Source organism: Anomaloglossus baeobatrachus, chromosome 10, assembly GCF_048569485.1.
Source record: "Anomaloglossus baeobatrachus isolate aAnoBae1 chromosome 10, aAnoBae1.hap1, whole genome shotgun sequence".
NCBI lineage: Eukaryota > Metazoa > Chordata > Amphibia > Anura > Aromobatidae > Anomaloglossus > Anomaloglossus baeobatrachus.
The window spans coordinates 147043211-147063790 of NC_134362.1; the positions used below are offsets into that span (position 1 = coordinate 147043211).

Consider the following 20580-nt stretch of genomic DNA (forward strand, 5'->3'; position numbering starts at 1 on the left):
CGTTTGGGACAGCCCAGTGGGAGTGCCAGACATGCTGGGCATGCTCAGTAGAGCATGACGGAATCCAGCGCTGGATTCCATCGTAAGACGGGTTACGACAGAATCCAGCACAATAGACAAACATGACAAGCTTGACGGATTGTGACGGATTCCTGCGCGGTGCGTTTATTTTGACGGCCCAAAAATATTACATTCTGCGTTGTTTCTGCCCGGCGGTCAGTCCAAAGACGACTGATGCGCCGCGCAGCGGATGCAACGCAAGGTCATCAGTCGCAATCCACCACTCATACAAGTCTATGAGAAATAAGATTTCATTGTTTACCAGAGCCGCGGATTGTGACTGATACAAATTGACGGAAATGTGAACCTAGCCTAACTTGGATTTTAATCATATTAATTGCCATTTGTTTCACTGTAATTAGTCTGGAATATCAGATGCTGGATTAAAGGGATTTTTTTCATCACACATCATACAATATTCTCTTATTTCCCCCTGAATATGGAAAACCATGTATTGGTGAAATATAGCTCAGCTTTCAATGAGATGTGCTGTTATCGTAAATGTCAGCATTATTTACTGAATGAGCCGCCGGTAATGATGATTTTTACAGGAGCACAATCCATCAAGTTTTATTGTGGCTGTTCTTCACTTACGCTGATTAATTATCATTACAACAGCTAAGAAACAAGCGAGTCATTACAACAACTGGTCAGCTACCAATCTGCACTGTCTACGGAAAGGAATCAGCAATGGCTACATTTTTACAATCTGAAGTTTGGCAATCCTGTCCGAGAATTATATGGCTGAAATAAAAAAATTGTTTAAAAGAACAGAGAGTCCTCAGTGGTTGATACCTTTTAATGGCTAACTGAAAAGATGGTAATAATTGCAAGCTTTCGAGACTACTCAGGTCTCTTCATCAGGCATGGTATAACAGACCTGAGTAGTCTCGAAAGCTTGCAATTATTACCATCTTTTCAGTTAGCCATTAAAAGGTATCAACCACTGAGGACTCTCTGTTCTTTTAAACAATTTTTTTATCTCTACTGGCTAACACGGTACAAAGATATATTTTACTTGTATGGCTGAAATATAAACCATGTGTGCAAGAAGCCAAACTCTGTACCCACTGGACTCTGTACCCACTGGACTCTGTACCCACTGGACTCTGTACCCACTGGACTCTGTACCCACTGGACTCTGTACCCACTGGACTCTGTACCTGTGGATTTTGCCGCGGAAAACCTGCGGATTTATCTGAATTTTCTAGATAAATCCGCAGGTTTTAGCAAGTACAGACACTCCCATGTTATCCTATGGGACATGGGGAGTGCTGTGTCCATGCTGCGGTATGTGCGGCTGTGGAACATGCTGCGGATGTCCCGCACCCACACATAACTGCATGTCAATTATTCCTGCGGCAATATCTGCGGAATTCCCGGCCCTCCACTATGGAGATAGGGCTGGGACTTCCGCAGGTAAGCCGCATGAATGTCCGCAGGTTTACCACAGATATTTCGATGGAATCCTGCAGCGGGAAACCTGCGAGGACGTACCTGCTGATATATCCGCGGGTACATTGTCCCGTGGGCACATAGCCTAAGTCTGTGTGCACACATCTTTATTGGACAGATTTTTGATTGAAATATAACTATAAAAATGCAGTATAGCGTACAAGCCGCAGGCGGTGGAGCCGTGGAGGACACACGGAGGGTAGCCTTAGCGCAGGGGTGGGCAATTAATTTTCCCATGGGGCCGCATGAGAAATTGGGATGGTTTTAGAGGGCCGGACTAATATAATTAACTCGGTTCTACATATATATATATATATATATATATATATATATATATATATATATATGCGAGCAAGGATGGTTGACCTTAGGGAGATCAACACATATATATATATATATATATATATATATATATACACACACAAACACGCATATATACTGTGCGTGTATAATATATATACACATACACACAATGTATACATACACACACAATCCCCATATACTACATCACTACACCCGCCACATACTACACCTGTAATATACATCAGTATACACTACACCTGTAATAAACTGCAGCACATCACTATATACTACACCTGTGATAACCTACATCACTACACCCCTATATACTACACTTGTATTATACTACATCACTACACCCCTATATACTACACTTGTAATATACTACATCACTACACCCCTATTTACTACACTTGTATTATACTACATCACTACACCCCTATATACTACACTTGTATTATACTACATCACTACACCCCTATATACTACACTTGTATTATGCTACATCACTACACCCCTATATACTACACTTGTATTATACTACATCACTACACCCCTATATACTACACTTGTATTATACTACATCACTACACCCCTATATACTACACTTGTATTATACTACACTCCTATATACCACACCTGTATTATACAACACCACTACACCCCTATAAATACCTGTATTATACTACACCTGTAATATACTACACCACTACACCCCATATACACCTGTAATATACTACACCACTACACCCTTATATACACCTGTAATATACTACACCACTACACTCCTATATACACCTGTATTATACTACACCCCTATATACACCTGTATTATACTACACCCCTATATACACCTGTATAATACAGGTGTATATAGGGGTGTAGTGGTGTAGTATAATACAGGTGTATATAGGGGTGTAGTATAATACAGGTGTATATAGGGGTGTAGTATAATACAGGTGTATATAGGGGTGTAGTGGTGTAGTATAATACAGGTGTATATAGGGATGTAGTATAATACAGGTGTATATAGGGGTGTAGTATAATACAGGTGTATATAGGGGTGTAGTGGTGTAGTATAATACAGGTGTATATAGGGGTGTAGTATTATACTACACTCCTATATACACCTGTATTATACTACACCACTACACACCTATAAAACTACACCACTACACCCCCCCATATACCACACCTGTAAAACTACATTCCCATATACTAAACCACTACACCCCAAATATTTGTCAAAAGTTACCCCTCTCCCCCAGCCCCCCGCCTGCCCGCCCCCATTGTCCCCGCAGGTTACTAGTAACCACTCACCTCTCTTCTTATCGTTCCCGTCCTCAGACACCTCCGTACGAGCCCCCCGCTGAGCTGCTTCTCCTTCACATGGCCAGGCTGCGCCGACGCTGTATTCCTAGGAGCCCCCGCCGCTGCCTCTCTCCATACAGCCCCCGCCTCTGCAGCTTCTCCTGCCGGGCGGGAACTTTTCAAATGACACACGCGCGCCGTACTGACGATATCAGGGCGCGCGTGTGTCACAGAGAAAAGTGTCGGGCAAGGAACAGAGGAGAGATTCCTGCGTTCCGCTGCCTACACTGTGTGGAACTTGAGGATCTGTCCTCTGTTTCCTGCCCGACACGCAGCGTGTGATGAGGGTCAGGGACGGCTCCAGGTTTGTGTGGGCCCCGGGCGGAAGAGTCCCAGTGGGCCCCATCAACACGCAGACACACATACGTACACATACATATTTAAAGACAAACTCACAAAAATACATATAGAAAGGACACATCTATACAGCCATATACACTGACATACATAGATACTCATTATACATGCATACAGACACACAGCTCTGCTGCATACATACAGACACACATAGCTCTGCTACAGACACACATAGCTCTGCTACAGACACACATAGCTCTGCTACATACATACATAGCTCTGCTACATACATACATAGCTCTGCTACATACATACACACATAGCTCTGCTACATATATACATACAGACACATAGCTCTGCTACATACACACATAGCTCTGCTACATACATACACACATAGCTCTGCTACATACATAGCTCTGCTACATACATACACACATAGCTCTGCTACATACATACATAGCTCTGCTACATACATACATAGCTCTGCTACATGCATACACACAGCTCTGCTACATACATACACACATAGCTCTGCTACATACATAGCTCTGCTACATACATACACACATAGCTCTGCTACATACATAGCTCTGCTACATACATACACATAGCTCTGCTACATACAGACACACATAGCTCTGCTACATACAGACACACATAGCTCTGCTACATACATAGCTCTGCTACATACAGACACACATAGCTCTGCTACATACAGACACACATAGCTCTGCTACATACATACACACATAGCTCTGCTACATACAGACACACATAGCTCTGCTACATACAGACACACACATAGCTCTGCTACATACAGACACACATAGCTCTGCTACATACAGACACACATAGCTCTGCTACATACATAGCTCTGCTACATACAGACACACATAGCTCTGCTACATACAGACACACATAGCTCTGCTACATACATACACATAGCTCTGCTACATACAGACACACATAGCTCTGCTACATACAGACACACATAGCTCTGCTACATACAGACACACATAGCTCTGCTACATACATACACACATAGCTCTGCTACATACATACACACATAGCTCTGCTACATACAGACACACATAGCTCTGCTACATACATACACACATAGTACTGCTACATACAGACACACATAGCACTGCTACATACAGACACACATAGCTCTGCTACATACAGACACACATAGCTCTGCTACATACATAGCTCTGCTACATACAGACACACATAGCTCTGCTACATACAGACACACATAGCTCTGCTACATACATAGCTCTGCTACATACAGACACACATAGCTCTGCTACATACAGACACACATAGCTCTGCTACATACATACACACATAGCTCTGCTACATACAGACACACATAGCTCTGCTACATACAGACACACATAGCTCTGCTACATACATACACAAATAGCTCTGCTACATACATACACACATAGCACTGCTACATACAGACACACATAGCTCTGCTACATACAGACACACATAGCTCTGCTACATACAGACACACATAGCTCTGCTACATACAGACACACATAACTCTGCTACATATATACATACATACACATTGCTCTGCTACATACACACATAGCTCTGCTACATATATACATACAGACAGACACACACGCGGCTCTGGGGCCCAGCACATACGGCACCGGGGAGGGGGTGGGGTTGGGGGGTTTGCAGGGAATACACCTAGGGGGGGAGGAGAGCCCATACAGCTCACCAGGGCCCATAAATCGGGGGGTGGGGAGGGCACATACCGCTCAGGTCACGGTGGAGAGGGGGCCCACACAGAGCCGGAAAGAAGCACTGTGCTGGGGGTCGCTGGCTGGCACTGCAACTCTCATCTGTGGGATGAGCAGGACGCCGGCCGGTAGCTCCGCCCACAGATGAAGTTCAACCAGGAAGTCTTTGCTCCTTAAAGGGACGGCGCCGCAGATTCCTGCCGAGGACTGCGGTCCCCGGAACTCGGCCCGGGGGCAGCAGAACTAAGACGAGTGGGCCCCGGCCAAGGGGCACCAGAACTGACGAGGCCGAGTGAGCCCCCCCGGCTCTCCAGGGCCCCGGCATTTGCCCGGGCACTGATGAGGGCAATCTGACCACGCGCCTCCTGGAGCCTGGAGCTCCGGACAACAGGTCAGATTCCCCTCATCAGTGACCGGCCAGCAAGGACGCCCTGAGCCAGGCGGGCCGGTCACAGAGAGTAGGCGGGCCGGATGTGGCCCGCGGGCCGCCCCTTGCCCAGGTCTGCCTTAGCGGGTTCACAGGGAAAGGCTGCACTGGCGCCTAAAAGACACTGTCTGTATGCACATAGTTTAAGGTCTTGTTCACACTGGGTTTCTTTCACAGCAGTATTTTTAAAATCAAAACCTGCGGTCTTTGAACTCCTTGTGTTTTTTCTAGTCCAAAAACGCTAAAAAAAACCCCTCAGTATAAACACATCCTGAGGGCATACCTGCGTAGTTATTGAAGCAGAAGATGCCAGCTGAAATATAAAGCTCCATGTGTGCCCTAAAGATCTGTTCACACTGAGCGTTTCACTGATTTTTCGCTGCAGTAATGCCCTGTACACACGCTGCGTTTTTTATGTGTTTTTTTGGTGCAGTTTGTTGCCCAAATCTGCATGTCTATCTTTATCCCAGCAAAGTCAATGAGAATTGTGAAGTGCTGTGCACACGTTGCTTAGCCCTTCCAGCCATTGATTTCACTAAAAAATGCATGTGTTTTTTGGGTGTGGTTTTTTTGCCCTAAGGTGCAGAAAATGTCTGCAACCAAAAACTCTGCATGCGCACATAGCCTAAGGCTATGTGTCCACGGTAGAATGTACCTGCGGATTTTTCTGCCTGAAAATCCGCGACTTTCGCGGCAAATCCGCACCCGCGGATTTGCCGCGGAGTTGCCGCGGATTTACCGCGGATTTTGATGCGGATTTTTTTTTTCCCCCCATTCAAAACCAAAAATCCGCACCAAATCTGCACCAAACAATTGGCATGCTGCAGATTTTTCCGGATCAAAATCCGCGGCAAATCCGCAGCGGAAAAATCCGCAGCATGGACACAGCATTTCCAAAATGCCATTGAAATGGCTTGGAAGTGCCGCTGCTGCAGATTTTCGGGAAATCTGCGGCAAATCCGCGGCAAATCTGCGGCAAAATCCGCGCAAAATCCGCAGCGTGGGCACATAGCCTAAGGGTGCATGCCCACGATCAGTATTTGAAGCGTTTTGGACACAGTATATTTCAGCTGCGTCCAAAATGTTGTGGTGTACAGTACAAGCATAGTGGATGGATTTCTAGAAATATCGTGCCCACTGTGCTTCATTTTTCCGAGCAAACACTGACCTGCGGTGCGTGTTTCCAGACGGCAGCATATCAGTTGTTTGCTGCAGTTGCATGCGTCCTCTGTATGGAGAACACAAAAAAGAGACCGCAGCGCACTGAACCCTGATCGTGGGTACAAGCAGCTGCGGTCTCCTGTGGAGGAGACATGTGGACCCGCAGGTCAGGACCCGCTTTGTTCTGAACGCAACGAGTCCTGATCGTGGGCACATACCCTTAGGCCAGAGTCACACTTGCGAGTGCCTCACGTCTAACTCACGCAAGTTTCTCATTGAATCACCCGCAATGGCCGCACACTCTCCTGACAGGAGCGGGTCGGTTGCATGTATCTCTATGCAGCTGAGACGCTCCTGTCTGGAGAGTGTGCAGCTGTGCCGGGTGATTCAATGACATACTCATGTGAGTTACACGAGAGGCACTCGCAAATGTGACTCTGGCCTTACTCTTCAACTGTTCAATAAAAGTGTTTTTTTCTTTAACTCCTTGTGTTTTTTGGGGTATGTGCACACAATGTCTTTTTTCAGGCAGATTCTGCCAGAAAAAAAGGAGTATAGCTCACAGCAATGTGACAGCGTGCACATGTCCCGTCTTTTGTCCCTTCCTCTAACCGCTTCAGGGCGCTGAAAGTGAGAAGTGGCTACAAGAAGTGACCAGCTCGTTCTTCAGGAGGCTTCAATGGAAGCAGCTCGCTCTTTACAGATGAAACAATAGGAGAAAGACACTTCAGGAAAAAACCATCAGCTTTTTCTTGAAGTGGATTCGATTAGAAAAACATAGGAATAAAGAATCTGTGCACAGCATACCATTTCTGCTACAAAAAGTTAAAAAAAACTCAATATGAACACACGCACACGTTGTGCACTTGGGGAGTTTTTTACCTCAGTATTTGTATCAAAAACCAGGAGTGGGTTATAAATGCAGCGTGTGCTTCTATTATACTTTTCCTCTGATCTTGGCTTACAAATACTGAAGTAAAATACTAAATAAATACCGAGCTAAAATACTGAGCAAACACTGAGGTAAAATACTGACCAAACGCTGAGGTAAAATACTGACCAAACATTGAGGTAAAATACTGACCAAACGCTGAGGTAAAATACTGACCAAACGCTGAGGTAAAATACTGACCAAACGCTGATGAAAAATACTGACCAAACGCTGAGGAAAAATACTGACCAAACGCTGAGGAAAAATACTGAGCTAAGGTCTCGGTTCCACTTGCGCATAGCTTCCGATGCAAGAGCATCGGAAGCAATATACTAATGACTCTCTGCTGTATCAGCTAAGCGTCATGCGACTGTGATGCGATCTTGCAATCGGATCACAGCTGTGGAGGAGGTGGGGGAACACTTTCTCCCTCTTCTCCGCGGCCTGTGTCTCTGTACATCGCACTGCAGTCGGATGACATGTGAGTGCAGTGCGACGTTTCACACACACCCAAAGACTTGTATGGGTATGTGTGAGCTGAGACTCGCTTGCAATTGCAGCATGCTGCAATTAATTTCTCATCCAGATATAGCATGAGTAATCAATCACAGATGGACACTGCCCTATAATTTTACACTGGTACGAGTGCAGTCCGATGTTTTATAGGATTGCATTCGGCTATGTTAATTGCAAGTGGAACCGAGCCCAAATACTAAGGTAAAATACTTGCCAAACGCGGACGTAAAAATACTGACCAAACACTGAGGTAAAATACGGACCAAAATACTGAGGTAAAATACTGACCAAAAGGGTACAGTTCCACTTGCAATTTTCATGTGCGAGTGCAATCTAATAAAACATCGGATTGCACTCACACCAGTGCAAAACTATAGGGCAGTGTCCATCTGCGATTGATTTCTCATGCCATACCGGCATGCGAAATGAATCACAGCATGCTGTGTTTGGCAGCATGTCTCGGCTCACGCACCCCCATACAACTCTATGGGATGTATAAAAGATCGCACTGTACTCTCATGTCAAGCGAATGCAGTGCGATGTACGTAGAGACAGACAGAGGAGGAGATGGGGAGAAAGTGCTCCCTCCCTCTTCTCTGCAGCTGTGATACGATCGCAAGATCGCATCACAGTCGCATGACCGTTGGCTGACGCTCGAAGCAGAGAGTCATTAGCATATCACTTCCGAAAGCTGTATGCAAGTGGAACAGTACCCAAATACTGAGGTAAAATACTGACCAAAATACTGAGGTGAAATACTACCCAAAATACTGAGGTGAAATACTGACCAAAATACTGAATGTGTGCATGTGGCCTAAGAGAGCCCTCAAGTCAAGAGTGTATGGGCAGAAAATGGTCCAAATCCTGAGGGGGTCTGACTGTGCTGCTGCCGTCACAGCCATCTATGGGGGCAATTTAGCGCTGGATATTTGCAGGTAACACATGGCAGCCGCACCACCAGACTACACACTTATGTGATTTGATTGAAACCCACCTGATGCTAAAATAGGTGTCAGCCATTCACCAAAATCACATGTGGAGCGCACAGTTAGGCTAGGTTCGCACACTGCGTCTTTTTGACGCTGCGTTTTTGTGCGTTTTTGGCCGCTAAAAATGCACAAAAACGCACCTGTGTCGAAAAAACGCATCAAAAAACGCATGCGCTTTTGCCGCGATTTGGTGCGTTTTTGGCTGCGTTAGGAAAGAACTGACATGTCCATTTTTGTTTTTTAACTCAAAAACGCAGGTAAAAAAAACAGATGTGTGCGGACAGCAAAAATGAAAACTCATAGACTTTGCTGGGGAAGCAAAGTCCTGCAGTTTTGAGGCCAAAAACGCACCCGAAAAACGCACAAAAACGCCGCGAAAAACGCACTGTGCGCACATAGCCTTAGATGAAGGACATTTTCCCATCTTGTCTCCATATTCAGGCTTTTAATGTAGTTAAAAAACTGCATAAAAAAAAATCTGAATATTGAAACAAGATGGGAAAATGTCCTTCAAAGTCAAGAGAAGAGACAGGCCTAATTATTTTCCTTACAGGCGTCTTCCTGTATCCATTCCAGTTTTGGTTTTAAAAACTGAAATGAAAGCCCTGAATTTGGAAGGTGACACATATAGGAGACTATGGAAATAATGTAATGTCCGGGTTACCAAACTGTGTAATGTGGGAGCAGGGGAGGTGTCAATGGGAATGGGCTAAACCTGTCCTGCTTAGGCTGGGTACACACATCCGGCTTTTCGCTGCATTGACGGATGCAGCGCACGCCAGTACACTATGATACAGTACAATGGCAGCGCCGCAACTTTCGGGTCACATGCTCCGGTCACATGACATACATGTACTGTATACACTGTACTGGCAAGCGCTGCATCCGTCAAACCGGCGAAAAGCCGGATACATGTACCCGGCCTTAGCCTCAGGGGGCTTTCACACTACAATCCTCTCCCTGTTCAGTGATCCCATCAAGGCTTCCATCCAAACCCCCTGCAGAACAGGATTCGGACGCCATGTGCTCTTTCATGCACCATTTTCAGGGGTATATACCTATTTTAGGCGATCACCCAGATGAAGTAGACTGAATCTGGATGTCCACCTTCAATAGGCGTATACTCCCGAAAATGATGTACAACAGAGCACAGGGTACTCTCACAGGACCACTGAACGGTAAGAGGAACGCAAGCACCCTGAGGGCAAGCAGACATCAGGCAGTCATCGCCATGGTGGGCCAGGGAAGCTCGTTGTTCTGGATGATCACACTAACTTCGCAGTAATCATCCGTTAGACTGGATCCTGCAGAGATCCAGTGGCAAAATAGTTCTGCAAACACCTTTTTTCTCTGTCGTTAATCAATTTCTGCTGGATCCACTTTTTTTTTTTAAACATTGGAGTCTATGGAAAACGGATCCGTTAACTGATTGCTATTTATCTGCCATTAGAAATGGATCCTCTAAAAAAATAAAAACAAATCAAAAAACAGATGGCAAAATAGCAATCCGTTAACGGATCCATACTGCATACACTCCAATGTTAAAAAAAAAAATCAGATCTAGAAGAAATCGATTATTTAACAACGGACAAACACACCTTTTTTGATAACGGACCTCTACAGGATCCGCTCTAACGGAAGATTACCGGACATGTGATCTCAGGCTGGGTCACACGAGTCTATGAAAAAACAGTCCCATTCTCGTCCAGGAGAGTTGGACAATTTTTTCTCACTTGTCATCCGTGTGCAATCTGTATTTTTCTCAGCAACTATCATTCATTTACAGGACAATTTACAGTGTTCTATGCTAAAGAACGGGCATCACTAGAATGGTCCATGTGGCGTCCTTTTTTCTTCGCACCCATTGACTTGTATTGGCGAGTGTCGCGCGATTTCGGCATCCCCCCGCAGCATGCTGCAACTTTTTTCTCATCAAGAATCTGGATGAGAAAAAAAACTGACCATCTCCTCTCCCTCATTGAATAACATTGGTCCGAGTGCAATAAAAGATGTTCTCGTATTGTCCTCGTCCGATTAATACACTCATTTAAGTGAGGCGTTACAGAGATGTAAGCCACCACAGATCAGAGTACAGCTTTTCATAAAACGTTACACAGTGTGTCATTTTTTTATATTCGGGGGCACAGTATATTCATAATATATTTGGGGGCACAGTGTATTCATTTTATAGTCGGGGGCACAGTATATTCATTTTATATTCAGGGGCACAGTATATTCATTTTATATTTGGGGGCACAGTATATTGATTATATACTCAGGTACACAGTATATTCATTTCATATTCGGGGGCACAGTATATTCCTTATATATTCGGGGCACAGTAAATTCATTTCATATTCGGGGCACAGTATATTCATTTTATATTCAGGGGCACAGTATATTCATTTTATATTTGGGGCACAGAATATTCATTTTATATTAGGGGCACAGTATATTCATTTTATATTTGGGGCACAGTAGATTCATTTTATATTTGGGGCACAGAATATTCATTTTATATTAGGGGCACAGTATATTCATTTTATATTTGGGGCACAGTAGATTGATTTTATATTTGGGGCACAGAATATTCATTTTATATTTGGGGCACAGAATATTCATTTTATATTCGGGGCACAGTATATTCATTTTATATTTGGGCGCACAGTATATTCATTTTATATTTGGGGGCACAGCATATTCATTTTATGTTTGGGGGCACAGCATATTCATTTTATATTCGGGGGCACAGTATATTCATTTTATAGTCGGGGGCACAGTATATTCATTTTATATTCGGGGGCACAGTATATTCATTTTATAGTCGGGGGCACAGTATATTAATTTTATATTCGGGGGGCACAGTATACTCATTTTATATTTGGGGGCACAGTAAATTCATTTTATGTTCGGGGGCACAGTATATTAATTTTATATTCGGGGGCACAGTATATTCATTTTATATTCGGGGGCACAGTATATTAATTCCATATTATGGGCAGAGTATAGGATGTTAACAGTGATTTATAAGTATTGTGTTTTTAGTTTTTGGTCATCTGCAAAAAAAATATTTTGTAGGGGGCCACAAGGCTAAAACGGTTGGGCAAGACTATAATAGCAGAATATTTGGCTGTTGGACATGCGTCCATATTATTGTCATCTGTCAGAATGGGGATAGAGGGATAATGGTGGGGGGTGAGTGTCACTTTATATTTTTTTACACTGTTCTGAGCCCTTTTAATTACATTTTGAGCTGCTGGAAACCCCCCTAAAAGGTTTATTGTATTCACAGAAATGTGTGGCATGTCCACATGTTGTGCTATAAATATCTGATCGAGGCAGCTCCCACTTTGGCAACCTGACCCCGAGTCAAAAACGTGTCCCCGACCACTTGTCTATGGGATTTAGAGAATCAGAGGAGCAAGACCTACAAGCCTGGCCACCTCACCATACATTCACATCCAAGTGTAGATAATGAGAAAACAACTACTGGATAATCGCTCACCCAATTTTCTTCTTCTCTTTGAGTTTGGATGTGAGCCCGGCTTTGGTTTTCTTGCTCTCTTTTTCCTTAGGTTTGGACTTTGCTTTTCTTCCCCGCTTCTCCTCTTTACCCTCTGAGGAGGAAACACTGGGAAAGTTCTCAGGGCTCATGACCCGAGGAATGTTCCTCTCACCCCTCTCCTTGGCTTTCGCGATGGCTTCAGAGATGATCCGATTCGCCTTCTCCTGCTTGCTCTCGGAATCAGCCTTTTTTTTGGGGCGCTTCTCGGAAGTTGACCTCACCTTAGAATTCGGCAGCTTGTGGTAGGTCCGAGAACCATCAAGCTTTTTGGAGGAGGGAGGCTGAAAAAGAAGGTGCATGACGATTAATATATTGACACTAAAGTTACAGAACATCCAAAATAATCAGAGATCGGGTTGGCATTTATAAGGGTACATTCACTGAAATATTTTCTATGACTCTACCATCTTCCGGAAAAAGGTTTCCAGAAGAAGCGTCATTGACATGTAGCTCCACTCTAGGGTCCCTACATCCTAAAAGGTTGTGGGGGCTTCATACACCCTTTCTGGGCAACAGGTTGGTGAGTATGGAAAAACATACCTGCCAACAGTCCTGATTTTGTCAGGATGGTACATGGATTTGATCACCACGGAATGAGGTTTAGAAAAACCTTGCCCAAAAGTGGCTGTTTTGTGGGAGTTCCCAGGGCAAGACAGGATGTATTACCAGTATGGAAAGTCTGTATCACATCTCCTAGATTGTCACTTACCAAATGTTTGTTGCAAGGTTACAATCCTTTCCATCATTAATATAAAAAGTATTGGCCGGTAAATAGAAAAATGGCTTTACCGCGTGTTGGACGGTGTCAGAATATAATAATGGCTCATCAACAGATGTCCTTCATATCTCCACATACATGGTCCAACCTCCACTAGCACAATGCAAAAAGACCACAGTTTTACCTTTTAGGGCTAGGACACACGGTGAGTCTGAGTGGAATGCTAGAAAGAAATCGCATTCCACTCGGACCAATGTTACTCTATGGAGCCGTTCCCATCTGTGAATATTTTCACAGCCCTAATCAGAGAAAACAGTTGTAGCATTCTGTGGATGGAATCCGATCCGTTTTCGCTTGCAGCCATACAAGTATATGGGTGCGAGAGAAACATCGCACTGCACTCGCATGACACCAGAGTGCAGTCCGATAATCGCATTAGCTGACAATGGAGGAGATAGCGAAATGAATCCCTCCCTCTCCTCCGCAGCTGTGATCCGATCGCAGGATCGCACCACAGTGGCATGACACTCTGCTTACACTCGAAGCACAGTGGGGGCAGAGAGTCGCATCCAATGCACTCGCATTGGATGGCATACGCTCCTGTGGTCCCAGCCTTAGTGTAACCGTACTGCAATGAAGAATTGCAGACTCCTTGGAATAAAGGGACTGTCAAATTCCCCCCACAATGACCATTCCAAGTGTTCTGTCAATGCAGGTTGTCTCAAGGGGGCTCCCTCATAGCTTTTGCGATAGCTAAGCCAGCCCCGTACTCTGTCCATGCACTTGCCTGAGAAAGAAGGAGGAGGTCCATCAGCACAGACCTGATTCTTTATTACCATATTATGAACACATCTAATGCTAATTTTTTATTAAGTGGACAGCCCGTTTAAATATCTGTAAAATGTTCTGACTCTCTATGGATGATAATATGCCTACGGTAAGATATACATTGCAGGTAAGTAAAGACAGTGAGGTCAGTAAAGATTACTAGTTTGTTATTGTAAATGTCAGACATTTGGGTAGACGGTCTATGTAGAATATTTTCCTTCCAGAATCCTCTGCTCACAATTTATCATTTTGCAGGGCGATGTTACAGCCTTGACTGCATTACCCATTTCCTTACTACCTCGTACAGTGGAGGAGGGGGATGGAGACTATTAAAGCCATTAATCCACAATTTTACATCGGAGCCTCATTGTGTAAACTAAAGTAAATCTACCGCATTCTGCGCCCGGTCTGTTTTCTCCTATGAAGGGGGGAGCCATATTAAAGCCATTCATTTATAGTTTTATTGCAAAGTTGCATTGCACATATACATGCGCACATCCATTCAAAGCCTCGGAGACACATAAATATTGGGCCGGCATTTGCCAGCGCTTGGCAAGTTTATTACAGCAGCCTGTGCCAGAGTGAAATAGGGATAATGTAAATGCCATCCGCGGTCCAAGGACTGCTAAGTATCTGGCCATACACGACTGTCATACAGCACCTTGCAAGTGGCCAAAAAAAATGTTCACGTGCCCATTGTGTAAGAACCTACCATTTCACAAACAAGGTGCACGCTCAGGTCTCCTATATCCAAATAGAAGGTTCCATGGCATTCAGTTGCTGGTAGTGCTAATAGGGTAGGTGAAAGGGTAAGTCAATTTCTTTTTCAGGTAGGTTGGCTTCAAAACCCACCCGAAAGAGCACTCAGAAAACACTGAAAAGAATGAACATATTCATGATTACTTTGTAAAAAAAAGACTTTCTGTTCACAGGCTTTTCAGCATCTTTTAATCGTATCAGGTTTCCAAAAATGCCAAGCAATTAGGCCTAGGACACAGGGCGAGAAAACCGGTGCGAGTGGGATGCGATAAAAAACAAAAAAAAACAAAAAAAAACAAAAAAAAAATCGCATTCCACTCAGACCAATATTACTCTATGTGCCCACTCCCATGAGCGATTATTTTCTCGGTCCTAATCGGACTGAGAAAGCAATCGCAGCATGATGTGGGTGGAACGTGAGCCTGTTCCACTCATACCCAAGAGAAGAGGGGCAAGAGACATTGCATTGCACTTTCGTTACAGCGGTGTAACGCAAGAGCACTGCGATTCTCGCATCAGCAACGGAGGAGATAGGGAGATAAATCCCTCCCTCCCCTCCTCAGCGCCAGCCCTCTCCTCCGCAGTCCTGGCCCTCCCCTCCACAGTGCTGGCCATCCCCTCCTCAGCGCCGGCCCTCCCCTCCGCAGTGCTGGCCCTCCCATCCTCAGTGCCGGCCCTCCCCTCTGTAGTGCTGGCCCTCCCATCCTCAGCGCCGGCCCTCCCCTCCGCAGTGCTGGCCCTCCCAACCGCAGTGCCGGCCCTCCCCTCCGCAGCTATGGTCTGCTCACACGATCGGACCACAGGCGCAATGACACTCGCATGACATTCGGCTCCGGCTGTGCTGCGAGCGTGAGACGAGTGTCATGCGAGAACTCGTACACAACTCCGTGTGGCGTCGGCCTTACAAGTAGTGAGCATATCATTCTCCCGGAGTTTTCTGCTTAAAAGACGCTCCATACTTTTACAAAGCAAGTCGATAATGAGGCTTAAAAGATGCTACGAAGACGCCCGCTGTCTTTTTGAGTATTGGGGAATCGACGGAGGTCAAAAAACATTGCAAAAGCGATCAAAAAGATGCATAAAAGACGTTACAGGATAAAAATGACAAAAAAAACCCAAAACACTAACGTGTCCCGAAGAGTCTAGGAAAACTCGTTTGTCCTTGTGTAATCAACGCCGTGTGAATATACCCTAGAAGGGACTGAATTATAAAAATCCACGTTTGACCACTTTCAGTTTTCTCGGATCACAATACTGGGCCCCCCACTGCTGGCTATATATATATATATATATATATATATATGGCAGTCAGCTCAGGTCAGGAGAGCCAGCAGTCAGGCCTGGTACTATCATCCAAGCACGGTCCACATTTCATGGATTTCTGAAAACAACATGCTTGGACACATCAGCCTACTTATTACTTTGGTACCAAAAAAAATTACAAATAAAATAAAAACACTATCATATGTTTAATCTATATTATATATATATATATATATATATATATATATATATATATATATATATATACACACATATACCGTATTTTTCGGACCATAAGACGCACTTTTTTCCCCCCAAATGTTGGGGGAAAGTGTGGGGTGCGTCTTATGGTCTGAATATAGGGCTGCGGGGAATGTGTGTGCTGTGGTGGAGCGGGTCATCGGGGGCACGAGCAGGCTGTAGCAGCCTGTCGTGACCTTGTGGACCCGCTCATTTAATATGCACGCCCATCATCCTGCCCATCATCCCTCAGCGCTGAAGCAGGCACTGACAGGTGGGCGGGATGATGGGCGGGGGATAAACAGCCGGCCCGCATGATCACCCCTGGCAACTATGGCCTGGAGTGATCATGTGCGGCTGTATTCACTGCTCCCTGCGCATCATCATCAGCGCAGGGAGCAGTGAATCAGTGTACAGTACTCACCGTTCCCCTGCAGCATCGCTCGTCCTCCCGTCTGTGTCAGCGGCAGCGCCGCTGAGTGGAACCGTCCCCGTTACCCTGCTGCATCGCGATCATCTCCTGTGTCTGTGCCGGCGGCTGGGTGGAGACTAGCGGCGCGCACAGCGATGACATCATCGCTGTGCGCACGTGTCCACACGCAGCCACCGGCACAGACACAGGAGATGATCGCGATACAGCAGGGTAACGGGGACGGCTCCACTCAGCGGCGCTGCCGCTGACACAGACGGGAGGACGAGCGATGCTGCAGGGAGTGAGGTAAGGTGAGTATGAACGTTTATTTTTTTATGTGCCACAGGATGCGGCCATACACCAGGATGGGGGTATATTATGAGCAGGATGGGGGCATATCAGCAGGATGGGGGCATATGAGCAGGATGGGGGCATATGAGCAGGATGGGGGCATATGAGCAGGATGGGGGCATATCAGCAAAATGGGGGCATATCAGCAGGATGGGGGTATATGAGCAGGATGGGGGCATATGAGCAGGATGGGGGCATATCCGCAGGATGGGGGCATATCAGCAGGATGGGGGCATATCAGCAGGATGGGGGCATATCAGCAGGATGGAAGTATATGAGCAGGATGGGGGTATATGAGCAGGATGGGGGTATATAGCAGGATGGGGCCATATGCCATGATGGGTTATATAGCAGGATGGGGCCATATGCCATGATGGGTTATATAGCAGGATGCGGCCATATGGCAGGATGACGGTATATAGCAGGATGAGGGACATATACTGTATATACAAGGCAGGAGGATCATTACCAGGATGAGGCACCTTAGTAGAGAATTTGGGGACATTTCCCCCATAACAGGGTCAGGAGCAGATCCTCGCCTCATAAGGCTATGTGCGCACGTTGCGTACAAGCCCTGCAGAAATTTCTGCAGCGATCTGAAGAGCACATGTGCGCTTTAGATCGCTGCAGAAATGTCCGTAGTGAGCGCCGATTCCATGCGCTCTGCCTGCAGCTCCTGCCATAGACAGAGCAGGGGCTGCCGGCAAAGCGCAGGAAAGAAGTGACATGTCACTTCTTTTTGCGCAGCGCTTCGGCAGTAGCCGAAGCGCTGCGCTCTTAGACGCCACGTGCGCACGGCCCCTGCACAATCTCCATAGACTGTGCAGGGGACGCAGGACGCATGCAGTTACGCTGCGCTACAAAGCGCAGCGTAACTGCATGTTTTTACGCAACGTGCGCACATAGCCTAACAGTGTGTCATCACCACATTTTTTGCTTAAAATTTTATTTTCCTATTTTCCTCCTCTAAAACCAGGGTGCGTCTTATAGTCCGGTGCGTCTTATAGTCCGAAAAATACGGTATATATATATGTTTATTTTTTATTTATTTTAAAGCACACTAAATTATTCGAAAGAATGCATAGAGACCAAAAAGTGTCCATGCTACCTATTTAAGTATGGTCGTAATGCCACATGTACAGTCGTTAAAAAGTTTTATGAATGACAGGTTTTCAGTAGGTTTGCTGCCGTTTTGCAGTTTTTATAATGGCAATTTGTCATTACCTCTAGTTTTCTATGGCTAGTGATCAGATGAAAAAAAAAATTGCAAAGTCATTCATTAGCATAAAAATTAACTTAATCACAAAAAAAAACAACATTTCCACCGAATATTATTCTGACAATTATAAACGCAGACTGGTGGATTTAAAAAGGGGCTGATGGTTGAAATAATTGTCTTCTACATACCATGGTTACCTTTAAGGAAACAAGTGTAGTCATCATTGCGTTGCATCAAAAAAGGCTTTACAGGCAAGTTCATTGCTGCTCAACTATTATGATCATCAAGAGCTTCAAAGGGGGAGCAGCAGCATGGTGGCCCAGTGTTTAGCACTGCAGCGCTGAGGTCCTGGGTTCAAATCTCACCAAGGACAACACCTGCAAGGAGTTTGTTCATTCTCCCTATGTTTTTGAGGGTTTCTTCTCACATTCTAAAGACCATACTGACAGGGAATTTAGATTGTGAGACCCAATGGGGACAGTGTTGCTGATGGATGTAAAGCGCTGTGGAATTAAAGGCACTAAGTGTATAAATATTATTATTATATTGCTGCAAAGAAAGCTTCGTGGCCTCCAAGAAAGTTATGTGATCGGTTCAACACCAGTCCAGAGCTTGCTCAGGAATTGCAGCAGGCAGATGTACACAGACCGTTGTCTGGCGCTTTGAGATGGCCTGGTTTCAAGAAGGGCAGCAAAGAAGCCACTTCTCTGTAAAGAAAACATTAAGTACATCCTTTCATTTTGGAAGGAGTACAAGCATTTGACTGCAGAGGATGGGGGTAAAAGTTATTTTCTCTGATGAAGACCCCTTCAGACTGTTTGAAACATCTAGGAGAATGGTTGTCCAGAGAAGAAAATGTGAGTGCTACCATGAGTCCTGTGTCATGCCAACAGTAAAGCATCCTGAGACTATTCATGTGTGGGGCTTTTGATCCATAGAGGGGGCTCACTCACAATTTTGGCTAAGAACACTACCATGAATAAAGAATGGGGAACAACGTCTCCAACCATTGAGGAGCAATTTGTTGATGAACAATGTTTACGAGAGCACCATGCCACACGGCAAAAGTGATGACTAAGTACCTTGGTGAACAAAACACTAAAATGTTGGGCCCATGTCCAAGAAATTTTCCAGATCTCAATCCCTTAAATAACCTGAGGTCAATCATCAAAAAGTGAGAGGACAAACGTAAGCACAGAAATTGTGATAAACTCCAAGCACTGACTAGACAAGAATGGGATATCGGTCAGGATTTGACCCAGAAGCTGATACCCAAAAGGCCAAGGAGAATTGCAGGTGTCTTGGAAAATAAGGGACAATGCAGTCACTATTGAGCCTTTAAATAAACGATATAATTGTCAATAAAAGTCTAAAAACTTATAAAATGCTGATTATTGTACTTCAGTAACCATAGGAACATCGGATTAAAAAATCAGCAAAGTGTGACAACCAAAATAAGTGTCCGTCTCAACATTTTTGGACAAGAATGTGATTGTGTCCTATGCATAAAAATAATCATTTGGTGACACATGCAGAAAACAATTTTTAGAAATCCAAAAATAAATCTATGCTTTTAGGGAACGGGATCGTGCCTTTTTGGCAGATGAATGAAGCCCCAGAATAAGACCCTGGACACAATCTGACTCCGCCGACACGTGTCACTTCCCAGTCGTCAGCGTCGTGACAAGTGAAAGTGAGCTTCTGAGATGGAGCGGGGGTCTGCGTGTCTGCCCCCATCTGATCGGGCACCACACAGGTCATCATACACGGGATGCACGACTATTCCGATCCTCGATGGACTTCAATTTACATCCACATCTGAGAGCAAGAACAATACCGTATAAATAGAAGACCCCTATATATATATATACACATATACATACACACCCACACAGATAAACAGGCTCCATCCTGCACTCCCTGCTTGTTCCAGCCAATATTTTCTGCTCGGT

At 45.0% G+C, this 20580-nt stretch overlaps 1 protein-coding gene across 4 annotated transcripts in view; it reads right to left on the reverse strand.

Annotated features, from left to right (window-relative positions):
* Positions 1-20580, reverse strand: part of CHD9 (chromodomain helicase DNA binding protein 9) — a 365799-nt gene that overhangs the window by 216967 nt on the left and 128252 nt on the right. For all 4 annotated transcript variants that reach the window (XM_075325725.1, XM_075325724.1, XM_075325727.1 and 1 more), the window contains one exon: positions 12779-13119. In XM_075325725.1, the coding sequence (XP_075181840.1) occupies positions 12779-13119 (341 nt within the window). The remainder of the gene's footprint in view (positions 1-12778; positions 13120-20580) is intronic.